The sequence below is a fragment of the Leuciscus leuciscus genome, assembly GCF_965113295.1.
Source record: "Leuciscus leuciscus genome assembly, chromosome: 25".
Taxonomy (NCBI): Eukaryota; Metazoa; Chordata; class Actinopteri; order Cypriniformes; family Leuciscidae; genus Leuciscus; species Leuciscus leuciscus.
Window position 1 is genome coordinate 29,296,596 of NC_138724.1, and position 15,955 is coordinate 29,312,550.

General features: G+C 36.1%; 2 protein-coding genes across 2 annotated transcripts in view; one reads left to right on the forward strand and one right to left on the reverse strand.

The window, feature by feature from the left end:
• Positions 1-1,004: 1,004 nt before the first annotated feature.
• Positions 1,005-10,400, reverse strand: ciao2a (cytosolic iron-sulfur assembly component 2A). Its single transcript, XM_082160799.1, has 5 exons — positions 10,222-10,400; positions 9,551-9,715; positions 3,383-3,432; positions 3,077-3,122; positions 1,005-2,016 (listed from the first exon to the last, which is right to left on the reverse strand). The coding sequence occupies exons 1-5, from the start codon at positions 10,331-10,333 to the stop codon at positions 1,916-1,918; spliced, it is 474 nt and encodes a 157-aa protein (XP_082016925.1). The 5' UTR covers positions 10,334-10,400; the 3' UTR covers positions 1,005-1,915.
• Positions 10,401-11,088: 688 nt separating this feature from the next.
• The window catches only part of spg11 (SPG11 vesicle trafficking associated, spatacsin), a 53,030-nt gene continuing 48,163 nt past the window's right edge, over positions 11,089-15,955 (forward strand). Inside the window, exons 1-4 of the mRNA XM_082160608.1 lie at positions 11,089-11,512; positions 12,164-12,339; positions 14,741-14,968; positions 15,612-15,795. Of these exons, the coding sequence (XP_082016734.1) occupies positions 11,277-11,512; positions 12,164-12,339; positions 14,741-14,968; positions 15,612-15,795 (824 nt within the window). The 5' untranslated portion in view covers positions 11,089-11,276. The remainder of the gene's footprint in view (positions 11,513-12,163; positions 12,340-14,740; positions 14,969-15,611; positions 15,796-15,955) is intronic.

Genomic DNA, 15,955 nt, shown 5'->3' on the forward strand with positions numbered 1-15,955 from the left:
CTTTGATCTGAAGTGACCCTCCCAAAAAAAAAGTGTAAAAGGAGAAGTTTTCAGCCTGTAATGTACAGTAACTCTGTGTGAATCGATATAAAGATGAGCCGTGGGATCGTGTCAGGCTGTGAACTCTCGAGGATGCTGAGCGCCACCATCTGGCATCTTCTGTCATTACAGCATCCAAAGAGCAAGAGCTTCTGGGTAAAATAATGATCAAATATTTATTTTTGTTATTAAAGATAATTAATCATATTATTATTTAAAAAAAATTTTAAATGTAAATATACATTTAGTATGAATTTTATTATTATTATTATTGTAATCATTTAATATTTTAAATTGACATTCTTAATTTGGATATGCATTTATTAAGTATGAATTAGTTTATTATTATTATTGTTTAAACTTTTTACTATTTAAATATACATATATAAAGTATTTAGTATAAATTAAATTATTATTCATATTTAAATGTTTTACATTCTTTAATTTACAGTAAATATGCATTTATTATACAGTATAAATTATATTATGATTTAATAGTTCAATGTTTTACATTTAATGTAAATTGAAATGTTTATAAATTTAGTATGAATTAGATTATTAAATAATATTTGAATGTGATTTTTTTTTCAATTTAAATATATTTATAAATTATTATTTAGTATGAATTATTTTAGATTATCATTTAAAATGAAAATGTTTTACTTTTATTTGAATATACATTTTATAAATGATTTAGTAAGAATTAGATGTTATTTAGTATAAAAAAAATGTTATTATCAATTGAATATGAATACATTTATGAATTATTTCATAAATTATTATTTAGAATGAAATAATTAAATTATTTATTTATTCAATTTAACCAGTTAACACACACTTTGACTAATGTATTTCCATACGTTTTTCTGTTGTGACATCATTTGTAAAAACGAATTTATAGAGATTTCACTCACAAAAATTTATTCCCAGCTAATTGGAAAATAAAAATTATATTCACAATACAATTACGATTTTTTTAAAATGATTTTATTAACTTAATTGACTTCTCCAGGCCTATAAAACACATATATAAAACCCCCATGATTAATATTTCCATGTTTTCCATGAGCCTGGGAGCCACATCTGCATAAACACACTCTTCTCACGTCACTTCTCCGAGAAGGGTTTTATTCGTAACATCTTGAGTTCTACAAATATAGACTTTTCCCTTATAAAATCAAGTTATTTACAAACTCATCATTGTCCATCACAAAAAAAACGAAAGAAAGAAACGTTAAAAACGAGTTAATCTCACATATAATCTGCAGGATCAAAATGTCCCCGGCAACTAAAGTCTTTTGTTTCCCCAAACGTTCAAATGTGTTGTAATCTCCTGTCCCTCATGTGGTCTCACACCCCGGACATCAGGACAGAACATCTGAGCTGCTGTGTTCTGCACACTGACACTGAATAACAACATTATAGTGTCAGAAAGTAGTGCACTTTTTTTTCCTCATATATTTTTGCTATTTTTGCTCATAAATAATCAATTTAATGTGTTTTTTGTGCCTTTTTTGAGCAGTTCATAGTCAAATCCACTCTGAGTGTACGGAAACAGAAGCTCAGATGTTGTTGAACATCATCTGTGTTGCACAGGCAAAAAGTCTGATGTTTGGGGACATGAGGGTTAGTCTGTTTTTAGGTGAACTAACCTTTAAAGGTGTTCTTTCATGAGCTGATGCAACATTGCAACATGATTGTTTGCCCAGGAAGTGTGTGTTTTGTCTGTCAGCTTGAGGAACGTTGCTCTTCAATGAAACAAACGAACGAGAAAGATCTTCTTCCTTCATCCAGGCAACTTCTCGTCTGGCAAAAGTCCTGCTGTGCTTAGTTGTCTAGTTTCATCAGACATGATCTGTGTGTGTGTGTGTGTGTGTCAGTCGTCTGGTTCAGTAACACACTGCTCCACGATCTCCCGGAGGTTCGGGTTCTCCATGGCGGCCGCCACGCGCTCCTTATCGTTGATCTGTTTGTTAACTGAGAGAGAAGGACACAGGAGAACCAGTTAAGAGATTCAGCAACTCTCACACAGATCTAATCTCCCGCTGGACGACGGACGCACGTTTCCAGCAGATCGGGACAAACAAGCAGACGATATTGAGGGAGATTATCATCGAGGGTCAGTGATCAAACACAGATGTACAATAATCCAAGAGTTCCTTTCCCACTTTATCAAACAGTTTTGTCAATGGATGATAATTTTTTGGAATTTTGGCTAAAGATTCTGTAAAATAATTATTTATTTAATTTATTTATTGATGGATGTCTCATTTGCCATCATTATATTTGATTAATTCATTTATTTAAATGTTATATATTATTAAAATATGAAAATTAAAATGATAAAAATTGTATTTATTAAAATATATCAATTACATTAATGCATTTTAAACAAACAAGTTATATATGTTTATATATATATATATAATTAAATATACGTATAAAAATGATAATTATTTAAATTGTATATATCATTAAAATATATGAATTAGTGATAATTATTTAAGTTGTATATATATTATTCAAATTATATATGAATTAATGCATTTTATAAAAAATAAGTCATTTATATATATATATATATGAAATAAAATATTTTTTTTAAATTATGTCAAAGTGTATATATATATTTAACTAAAATTAAAATTATTAAATAAAATGTATATAATTATTAAATTCACAAATTGCTTTGTCTATTTATGCATAAAACAATATTTTAAATTTGTTTATAAATTTGATAAATTAATGAATAAATAATTTGATATATATATATATATATATATATATATGATTTTATTATAATTTAATAAAACTTTTTTTAATTATAAAAATAAAATCACATATTTAATTTTAAATAATTAAAATACAAAATATAGAAACGCTATATTTTTCCAGAAACAAAAACAGATTAAAAGTTGCCGTGAGCTTTGCTAATGAAGAGTGTAAAGAGCACATCTAACAAGCTTGTGTTGATGCACTAGAGGAGGTCTGGGCCGGAGGGTCGTGTGAAACTGCAGTGATGAAGACGAACACTCACTGTCCTCCTCGGTCGAGTGCGTTCCCTCAGTTATGTAAATCTCCAGCTGGAAGGGAAGAAAGCCACAGATATAAAAAAAGACACCAGAAAGAAAAGGACATCAGAAACACGAAAGGCTTCGAGAGAGAGTCCGACAACAGCCGTCACGTTCGCTTTCATTAATGTGACGTCTCATTAAAAGCCTACATGCCATGAGGAGATTGTTTACTCTTCCCATTCTTTCCCATTTCCACACGGCTAATAATAGATCATCCAAACATCCGAGGAGACCTCTGAACACCTCTGAGCTTTAGCGGTGAGACGTACCTTGTGTTTGAACGGCAGACAGCGCTGAAGCTTGACTTGTAAACACAAACCTGCAGGAACAGGGAATAACAGAAGGGTTTCATTAGCAGTGGTGGGAGATTTCTTCTTCTTTCAATAATACTGTGTGAATCATAATCATACACTGATCGCTCGTCAGCCAGAGAACTGAGCGACTGAGTCTGGCTTCTCTCAAGGGTCACTGATGGAGTTTTGGTTCCTCGACACTTTTGTCACCATTGGCTTTTTGCTTAGTTGGGGACACACTTAATGTAATATTCAACAATATTGACACCATTATATGAGACCCTGGACCACAAAACCAGTCACATGGGTCAATTTTTTTAAATTGAGATTTATACATCACATGAAAGCTGAATAAATAATCGTCCCATTGATGTATGTGTTGTTATGATAGGACAATATGTGGCCGAGATACAACTATTAGAAAATCTGGAATCTGAGGCAAAAAAATCTCCTTTAAAGTTGTGCATTTATGGTCATGATTGTGCAGCATTCACTCACAAAAATAAATGTTTTATATATTTATGGTAGGAAATTGACAAAATATCTTCATGGAACATGATCTTTACTTAATATCCTAATGATTTTTGGCATAAAAGAAAAATCGATCATTTTGACCCATATAATGTATTGTTGGTTATTGCCACACATATACCCGTGCGACTCGAGACTGGTTTAGTGGTCCAGGGTCACATATAATCTGATCTCAGCGATTGTTGACAGAAGAGATGCAACTTTTACCCACATTAGGGTTCATTTCATACAGTTTGTTGTTTGTACTCTGGTCCTATTACAGTTTTCTCCAGAGTGGCTATATATATATATATACACACTACCGTTCAAAAGTTTGGGGGCAGTATTTTTAATTTTATTTTTGGGGGAAAGAAATCAAATAAATCAATACTTTTATTCATCAAGGATGAGTTAAACTGATCAAAAGTTACAGTAAAGACATTTATAATGTTAGAAAATATTCTATTTTAAATAAATGCTGTTCTTTTGAACTTTCTATTTTAGTAATTTGTAAATAACTGTTTTCAACATTGATAATAATCATAAATGTTTCTTGATCATCAAATCATCATATAGAGTGATTTGTGAAGGATCATGTGACACTGAAGACTGGAGTAATGATGCTGAACATTCAGCTTTGATCACAGGAATAAATTACACTTTAAAATATATTCAAATAGAAAACAGTCATTTAATATTTCACAATATTACTTTTTTTTTTATAGATTTTTTATCAAATAAATGCAGCCTTGGTGATCAGAAGAGACTTCTTTTAAAAACATTAAAAAATCTTACTGACCCCAAACTTTTGAACAGTAGTGTATATATATATATTAGCTAAATTAATAACTTTTTTAAAACAGAAATGAACCATCACTGAACACCATTAAGCTGTGACTGTTATGCTATTTGCATTATTTTCCTGTTATCTCTGTAAAGCTGCTTTGAAACGATCTGTGGTGTCAGAAGCGCTGTATAAATAAAGGTGACTTGGCTTAAGTACCTCGAGTGTGCTTTAATCACGGCCGGAGGATCTCAGATAAATCTCACCAGCAAAAAACAATACAACAGGTTTTATAGAACAGGAGTATGGCACAACCGACATGATGCATTACATAATTTTCCTACAGTTTGATTGGTTCTTCATATGCAAACCCTACTGTTACTAGGCAGAAGCGAATCTAAGTTCAGTTGGTTACTCAATATGTCATGAGAATATTCTAGACTGTTATATTTTTGATATGGTCCAGCCAGCGTCTCTGAACACACAGTGCATTTTGTTCAAATGTTAGAATGTTAGGCCTAAAGGAGAAGTAAAGGTTAGATGTCAGAATTATGGTTAGTTTAATATACAGTTTACCATTTTATTTATTCAGAGACCCATCACAGTGTTCGTGACCTCGGGTCTCCTGAGATCAGCCGGTCGAGGTCACGCACGGATAATGAGGCGAGTCTTGTCTAGTTAAACTCTACACGTATCGAATCGAGGAACAAGAACGATTCTGAGCTCAAGAAATGATAAAAGAGTTTCACCAGAACCCATAAAAGCTCAAATCAATATTATGGCATTTTGCAAAAGATTCGTCGGATAAAAAATAAAATAATAATACAGCACAAGGTTAAAGAGAATAAAAGATTTGTGCAACATTGTGATTTGAGCTATTATTTATTTGTTTATATCATTATTTTTTTTAATAATGTTGATCATTTTGCACATTTATTTATTTGAACATGGAATAACATGGAATTAATTTCTCATTAATGTATTATATCTTATTTAAGTTCACATATATTATTATTATTAATAATAATTTTATTTATTTATTATTTTAATTAAAGGTAGTATTTGTCGTTCTTCCTTTAATTTATGCAGGATAAAACACTGTGTTGTGAATTTTTATTACTATTAAAAATAATGTCACAAATACAAAATAAGTAATTTTCTTAATGCAAAACCATTTTTTTATGTCTCTTGATTTTGAAGTGAAATAAGATTCACCCACTATCGCCTGCTGTGGATTGATATGATTAATAAGTACAATTATTTATTCGTAAGGTTCACTATATGAAACTCTGTTCACATTAATCTGATCGTTAGAGCTTCATAAGCATGTTTTCTGCATCATCAAACACCAGAACGCATTGAATCCTGTTCATTTTTAGTGGGAAAGCAAATTTCAGCTCGTGTGTAGATTAATATATATATATATAATCTGAGAGATTACTCTGATCAGACCCTGTACTGAATGCAGTCTGTCTCGTGTCTTTACTCTTGTGAAGTGTTTAAGCCGGTCAAGATAATGGATTAACAATTATGTAATAATTATGACAGGCCTGCTGGTTTTGTTCTTGTTCTCTGTTGGGCTGCATCTAACGATTATTTTTGTTGTCGATTAATCTATCGATTATTTCTTCGATTAGTCGACTAATCTAACGATTATTTTTCCGATTAATCTAATGATTATTTTTGGGATTAGCTGATTTATGCATTGGCAAACTTTCCAATAAATAATAAGTACAACAATATATCAGCTGTATTTTGAAGAGGGTGGTGCATCTGTATATTATTTTAACATGAAATCTATAAATGATGACAAAAAAAAATTATTTCAGAAAGGGTAATTGTCATTTTATTATGAAATATGCGAACAGGAAGCATTTTAAACTTTATTTTTAACTAATGGTACTATTTCATAAAATGTAAGATACACAGGCCTATTTAGGAAATGTGTTTACTATAGTCTGTTATTAATTACCGTAGTGGGAGTATGATTTACTCAATTAACTTGTCCGAAAATGCACTTGTGTTTATCTGCAAAAAGGTTCACATACACTAGATTGCAGTCTAGGCTACTGTTAAATATAATGTTAGTCGTTTGTTTTTAAAGTCTACATTAGACATCTGCGCGGGACGGATTTCTCCCTTAATAATTCCTAAAAAGCTGACATCTCAGTTCATCGTGATCTCACAAATCTCTGTTATTATAAATGAAACTGGCGGCACAATGAATCTTTCATAATATCTACACTTTGTTTGCTTTAATCAGATGATTTGCCAGTATGCAGAATTCAGCACTGAACAAAAAGTCCATTTTGAGCGGTGAGGGGATTCTATCTTAAATGCATCTGATTGGCGTTCAAGAAATCAACACATATGTCTGTGATTGGTTACATTGTTCAACGCTGCAAACATGTTATAAATAGATAGAGACTCTGGCCTGTAAATCGTTTCTATTTTGTTTTAGTTGTTCTTGTTGCTTTTGTGCAACAGATGAATGACAATTTATTCGTTTTTAGATGTTCAATTTATAGATAATTCTATTTTGCGGGAGTCCTGCAAATCGTTTTATTCTCCCGCGACCAGCACACACACACGAGTGCATTACCGCCCGCGCCCGCACTCGGCCATCAGATCTATGTTCCCGCGCCGCACTCTGTTGCGTTGTGTCCCGCGGGAGTGCAGGTCTCTAGTCTACATGTGCATACACAACTTTTAAAAACTGGCAAATGCACTGAAAGCTTCGTTAACAGATTTAAGTTTAAGTTATAAATTAAAGTCCATTTTATCGTCGCCGAATGGGGCATAGTTTGCATAGTGAACAAAGCACCTTTCTGTTCGGCCGTAGTTTAAAGTATTCCCATACTTTGGATGATCGTGGTCTGTCATTTTCACCATGAGAGGGAGCAGAAGCCGCCATTACTCGATATTTAAACGTAAATAATTAATGTGACGCGTCGACGCATTTCATGCGTGTCGACGTATTTTCATAGTCGACGTAATCGATGACGTCGACGCGTCGTTGCGGCCCCTAGTACAGTGTGATTGTGTCGTTGTCAACAAAAGATACGGTGTGTGTGTTTTCTGCATTGTCTGCTATCTGTGAGGTGCAGTGATGAACGTTTGAGGTCACATGACTGTTTGGTCTTATCATTTCTCACACTCATACATACACACTCACTCTCTCTCTCTCACACACACACACACACACACACACACACACACACACACACACACACACACACACACACACACACACACACACACACACACACACTATCTTTGTGGGGACTCTCCATAGATGTAATGTTTTTTAAACTGTACAAACCCGTCCCTAAACCTACCCATCACACACACACTAACCCAACCCCTAAACCTACCCATCACACACACACTAACCCAACCCCTAAACCTACCCATCACACACACACTAACCCAACCCCTAAACCTACCCATCACACACACACTCAAACTAACCCAACCCTACCCATCACACACACACACACTAACCCAACCCCTAAACCTACCCATCACACACACACTAACCCAACCCCTAAACCTACCCATCACACACACACACACACACACACACACACTCAAACTAACCCAACCCTACCCATCACACACACACTAACCCGACCCCTAAACCTACCCAACACACACACACACACACACACACACACACACACACACACACACACACACACACACACACACACACACACACACTCAACTTAACCCAACCCTACCCATCACACACACACACTAACCCAACCCCTAAACCTACCCATCACACACACACACACACACACACACACACTCAAACTAACCCAACCCATCACACACACACACACTAACCCAACCCCTAAACCTACCCATCACACACACACTCAAACTAACCCAACCCTACCCATCACACACACACACTAACCCAACCCCTAAACCTACCCATCACACACACACTAACCCAACCCCTAAACCTACCCATCACACACACACACACACACTCAAACTAACCCAACCCTACCCATCACACACACACTAACCCGACCCCTAAACCTACCCATCACACACACACACACACACACACACACACACACACACTCAAACTAACCCAACCCTACCCATCACACACACACACTAACCCAACCCCTAAACCTACCCATCACACACACACACACACACACACACACTCAAACTAACCCAACCCATCACACACACACACACTAACCCAACCCCTAAACCTACCCATCACACACACACTAACCCAACCCCTAAACCTACCCCTCACACACACTCAAACTAACCCAACCCTACCCATCACACACACACTAACCCGACCCCTAAACCTACCCATCACACACACACACACACACACACTCAAACTAACCCAACCCTACCCATCACACACACACACTAACCCAACCCCTAAACCTACCCATCACACACACACACACACACACACACACACACACTCAAACTAACCCAACCCATCACACACACACACACACTAACCCAACCCCTAAACCTACCCATCACACACACACTAACCCAACCCCTAAACCTACCCCTCACACACACACACACACACACTCAAACTAACCCAACCCTACCCATCACACACACACTAACCCGACCCCTAAACCTACCCATCACACTTTTTACATTTAAAAAAAAACTCATTCTGTATGATTTATAATCTTGTTTCCTCAGTTTAGGCCCACAGTGACATGAGTCCCCATGAGTGTGTGTGCATTCAGGGTTAATTCCCCACCGGGATAGAAAAACATGTACACACACACACACACACACACACACACACACACACACACACACACACACACACACACACACACCTATCAGCGTGGCCAGAGAGCAGTGTGGGACGGTGGGAGAGAACTTAATGATGATGAGGTATTCCTCGTCTCCGAGCTCCTGCACACACACACACTTCTCCGTCACGACGTCCAGCTCCTCCAGAGTGTTGGGCTTCTCCGGATCACGGATCGTCCGGATCACGTCTGTGAAAACAGAGAGAATCACACAAAAACAAGGAAAATATCTGTGAAGAAATCTAACATTTACCTTGGTTTCCATCAAAATCCCCAAATTAATAAATTCAAAACTTTGGTACTGTACCATGGTAATACCTTGTTGTTTTGTTGTTGTGGATATGTACTATGGTAATACAATGGCATTCTTTAAAGTACCAGCCAGGAAAATATAATGGTATATGATTATGGTAATGTTTACCATTGTATACAAATACAATATCATGGTATTTACACCTGACACCAGCACTGTACCATGATATTATCATGTTTTGTATTATGAATATGTACCATAGTAATATATCATGGTATTCTTTGAAGTAACAGGTATTTGTTATATGAATACGGTAATGATTCCGTCCCATGGTTCACGTTATCTGTCAAATGTACCATGGTATTTATTTCCAGCTGACACCATCGCTGTAAGTTACCCTGAAACACCGCAGTACATCTTTGTTAAGGTCATCGTTACTCACCATACACCTCCAGCGCTTTTTCCTCCATCTTATTGCTTCTCTTGTCATTCGTCAAGTCAGAAAGTCCCGTGGGGATCCAGACTCGGTTCAGCAGTCCGAACACGAGCTCCATGGTCCGGTCCGGTCCATCGCCATTGCTTCAACGGTCACGCGCTTCTGCTCTTCCGCGTTCACAGAGAGTCAGACCAGAGCGATCAACAGCCGAGCAGAAAATAGTTCGTGATGACGCGTTTTAACGGTCATCAACATCGTAAATCCTTCAAAGTTTTTATTTTTTATTATGTATATGTACATTTATAACACTATACCTTGTATTCCTTTGCATCAAATTACAAGAAACTAGTTAACGCTGCTGTGAGGGTGTTTCTGGGAGTGACATCTTTCTTTCTCTCTTCCGACTGGCGATATCAATCTCTCTATTTTTCCCCTCTTTTTTAAAATTGTGAAAACACTATTGTGGAGTTTTTATTTTGCTATTTGAGCAAGTGGCAAGTTGGCAACACAAATAATTATTTAATGTAGTCGCTCATTCACGTTGTTAAAATTATTATTATATATAAAAGTCATAATTATGAGATTACACATTTATTATTAATATAATTATATATAATATACATTAATATAATTATTCATTATTTCGATTTAGTACGTCATAATTTCGGCTTTTCATCTCATAAATATGAATCAGTATGTCATATTTTAACTTTATATATCATAATTCCGATTTAATATGTCATAACTTCGACTTTTCGTCTCATAAATACAACTAGTATGACATATTTTGACTTTTCATGTCACAATTAAATATTATTTGCAAAAGAAATTACGTAAAAGGAAATGGGTGCTGTGTTTGACTGGTTTTCCTGCTGTTCACGTGATGCGCATGTGATGATCAGCTGGGGTTTGTTGGCATCATGGAGGCTGGTGTTTTGACTTTAGAACGAACGCTTTAGTTCGTTTTTTGAGGACTTTGTTTTTCCATCTCGATCGTCTCTTGGTTTGTGTTTCCTGATGAAGGGTGTGTGTTGTTCCTGAGTGACTGACAGCGGTTCGAGATGCTGCAGGTGTTGAGCAGGACAGAGGCGCTGGAGGTGGACCTGCTGCCGGACACTGGTGTGTGTGCAGGTGTTGAGGACTCGGGTGTGTGTGCAGGTGTTGAGGACACAGTGAGGGTCAGGCTCAGTAAAGGCCCGTCAGTGTTGTGTTGTCTGGATGCTGGAGGTGAAGTGACCGTGAGGAACATCTCTGAGAGCATCAGATCCTCACACACACTACAGCACTCCTGCACTGAGTGAGTCTTTCACTTAAAACACTCTTAACATGTAATAGTTATGCATTTGGTATATGTAACATTGCAGTTAATTGCAGCTGTATATAAGTCATATTTTAAACTTCTGTTGTTGTTAATCATGTAAACTACTATGAAGTATATCAAAATATAACTGTATTTTATTTCATTGTTACACACACACACACACACACACACACACATATTTATATACACATATATACACACACACACATATACACACACACACACACACACACATATATATATATATATATATATACACACACAAACACAGTTATGTTTACTCACACACACATATATACACACTCATATATACATATACACACGCAAAATAACAACAATACTAACAATAACAATATTAATAAATATATTTTCATTATAAGTTTGTATCATTTATTTTAAAAAAGAATTTATCATATTATTATTATTATCATCATTATGTATTATTATTACTTAATAATAATACACTTAATGTGTGCAGTATAATTACATTTATTTATGATAATATATTGGTATATTTACTATTTATAACAATTTAATAAATATAGTGTTTATACAATTTCTATTTTTACATAATATTAAGAACATTAATATTTATCATTATAATGAGTGTTTGTTTGTGCCGTTGAGTTTCCTGTGGGAAGATCTGTCAGATCCCGGTGGTCGTGATGTGAAGCCGAAGCTGCTCCTGCTGGACACTCAGTGGGATCTGAGACTGTATGAGCTGGACCTTCAGGATCAGGTGCAGCTCGTGTGTGTGACACCTTCTGACTCGCTGCTGCGCTGCGTCCAGGACAAACACCCCGGTGAGAGAACACACACACACACACACACACCTTCACATTAGTGCTGGCCGGTGTGACCAAAGGTATTTTTCAGAATTATACCGGTTTCACAGTATATTACTTTTTTTTTTTCAAGCATGACTGGGTGTTAAACACATTTTCTACTTATTGAGAGAGGAAATACTGCAGTAGATTTACTTAGAATGCCCTATTTTACTGTCATGAGTGAATATTGTAGAATTTGTTTAGAAACCTTTAGTGTGTAATGTTGCTGTTTGAGCATAAACCACATCTGCAAAGTTACGGCGCTCAAAGTTCAAAGCAAAGGGAGATATTTGCTTTTTAAGGCGAGACACTCCAGGTGAATAGGGTCAAATTTGTAAATAATATATATCACCATGAAACTTCCTCAGTTGATTACTTATACAAGTATATTAAAAAAAATTGTGACAAGTTTTAGAAATTTGTATGTTTAATTATGCAAATTAGGCATTATCTCATTAAATATGCACAATTTTGCATATTTTTTCGGTAGATGGATCGAACATATGATAAAGCCAGGAGCAAAATAATTTTTTCATTTTGTTTACACACAAGATGAAAAAAAAATCAGAGGGATTTCAGGATGTGCTTTCATTGCCTTGGAAATCAAAATATACTGTCCATAGCCTTAAAAATTTATTTTCGCCATATTTTTTTTTATTAAAATGTCACATAAATCAGGCCAGGAATGATTTATTAACAAATTCCTCTGAAAATATCTTCAGAATACTGCTAAGTGTATAACTGGAGACTGAGAGTTTGGTGTACATAGACTGAGATGTTTGTACTGGAGAATGAAAAACAAATTTTGAGAAAACGGCATTTAAAGAGTTAAACAGCTCTAAATGAGATTTCATCATTAGCTCTAAATCCCCCTTTGGACATTCACGATTGGTTACTGATAGAAAGGAAATGCCCATATTTGGGTTAAATAGCGTTGTGCTGGAGACTTTACAATGATACCGGTCATGACAGACTTCAGTGAACAGACAGAGCTCGGCGAGTCACGTTGGAATGATAACTTCCTGGTGAGAAACTCACTGCCGCAAGTAAACAAAATGTAATAAAATAAACATCTTAATATATATTTTCAACATTTTCTTTATAGCAGCTTGAAAGAACACATATTGAAGGAGTAAACTAGCCCAAAATCTCGAAACTGACCACTGCATGAAAATCTCTGTTTTTGCCTGCCGTGTCTCGCCTTAAAGAAATAGTTTTTTAAGGACTACAACAAACGGCTGGAAAGGACTACACGACATTCCTCCCGGGTTAGTGACATCACCAACCCTAAAATTAACATAAACCCCGCCCCCGGGAACATGCAACAAAGGGGGTGAGTCAAATGTGCATGTCCATACTATCCCCGGATGATCTACTGTTTCTGGTGGATTTTCGAAGTGTGGATCCGTGCTCACTATAGCAGCTAATATTACCCACAATCCATTGCGATTTGGAGGAGGAACTACAAACACGAGGTGAAAAAGCGTTAAAAACTACAAAACATGGCGGATATGCGCGACCAACGGTGAGAGGTTCAGATAAAGGTTTGAGTGACTAATCAAAGTTTAACCTGATAGAAAAAATACTTATTTTATGTTCTCCATGTCATATTTCATCTGCAATAACAATGTGGACTTTTAAAAAGATCCGTTTGGCCATTAACTTTTAAATGCATCATTAATAATGTATTAATATGAGGAGAGTCTCGCATGAAAGACCCGCGACTGCAGATCAACGTTCTTCTGCTTTTCTCTCTGTTACGGTTGGAAATTAAATGAAATTTGGATGATTTTAACTGTGAAAAGATGATTGACAGGTCAGTTTACAGTGACAGGATGACAGAGAGCAACCGTTAAACGCAATTGTATGATGTGATGTTTGTCCCAAAGTTTATCTACTCTTCTGATACACACTCAAAAGTATCTACTTTTTCTTCACAAAAAGAGTACATACTTTTAGGGCGTAGTATAAGGAGGCGAATTGAGACGCAGCACATGTTGAGAAGAGGTAATCGGAGCTGCTAAAACACACACACACACACACACAAGCTCTTAAAGCTCCGCCCTCTGCGCCAGGAGCAGCAGCTCATTTGCATTTAAAGGGACACACACAAAACAACGCGTTTTTGCTCACCCTCAAAAAGGGACAATATTGACATGCTACAAAAATATCTGTGGGGTATTTTGAGCTAAAACTTCACACACACACACACACACACACACACACACACACACACACACACACACACACACACACTCACACACTCTGGGGGAGTGATACAAAGACATATTTTACATCTTGTAAAAAGGGGCATTACACCACCCCTTTAAACCCTGCTGTGTCCATGATGTGTGTGATCGCCCACTCTCCTCCTCAGATGTGTGTGAGCTGCTCTCTCTCTCTCCACTGAGCTTCACTGATGGTCTGTGTGTTCTGCTGGTCAACACTTCTGTCCTGCTGACGCTGCGCTGGACCGACGAGACCTCGAGCCTCGACACACACTCCTCCTGCCGCCTCGACACACCGATCCCGACGGGTTTATCCTGTGTGGATCAGCGGCTCTGTCGGGGAATGCTGTTCCTTCTGCTCAGCACTGGACTCGCGTGTATCCTTCAGTCAGAGAAGTGACAGGCCTTCTCTGAACCAGACATGCTGCAGTTCACCTTTTAGATGGTGGAGGTTTATTTGTGGACATTAGGACATATTTTTATTGTAATTGTACATACATGAATCAATCTAGAAGATAATTAAACAAGGCTTGTGAAACACCAAAGTCAAAATATTTGTTTATATTTTTTTTCCTTTTTGATTTTGAAGTGAAAGTGAATATATATATATTAAAACTTTTTCATTATATTAAACAATTCATTTAAAATAATGTAATATTTAAACAAATCTTAAGTATTTCAAACTTTTAAATTATATTAAACATATATTATTATATACACACACTACTGGTCAAAAGTTTGGAGTAATTACATTTTATTAAATTTTTTTGTATGTCTCTTATGCATAGTACAGTTCAAAGATTTCATTATATTAAAAAAAGGATATTAAAAAAATGCAATTATTTGCACAAAAAAATTTTTTTTTTAATTCTCTGGTTTTAAAGGCAGTACAAAAAATACTACCGTAATGTAAATACTTTTTATTTATTTATTTTGTAATTTTTGAGTTAATGTCTCTTTTTAAATGTGTATAATTGAGTTTTGCCCTTGAGCTGTGTTCTCCTTGACGCTGTGTGTCAGACGTGTTCGACAGCACTGATGGGAAGCTCCTGGCGACGGTGGACTTTCTCTTATACTGCGGTTCAGCAGACGTCTCTCCATCCGTCTCGTTCTGTCTGATCCAGATCTCACATGATCTCAGTACAGCGGTGACCGTGACCCGGCAGAACCAGGCCCTCGCCCTCGACCTCAACCACTACTTCCGGTGCATGTTCAATTCTGCTATTAATGTTATACAGTACAATAGAGACAGAGCGACACGCGTCATAATGTCTGAAAGCTGCTATGTGACAGAGTGTACAGCAAACAAGCGAAATAACCCAGAAATACGTTTTTATAAACTGTCGACCACAAAAAACAGCGTT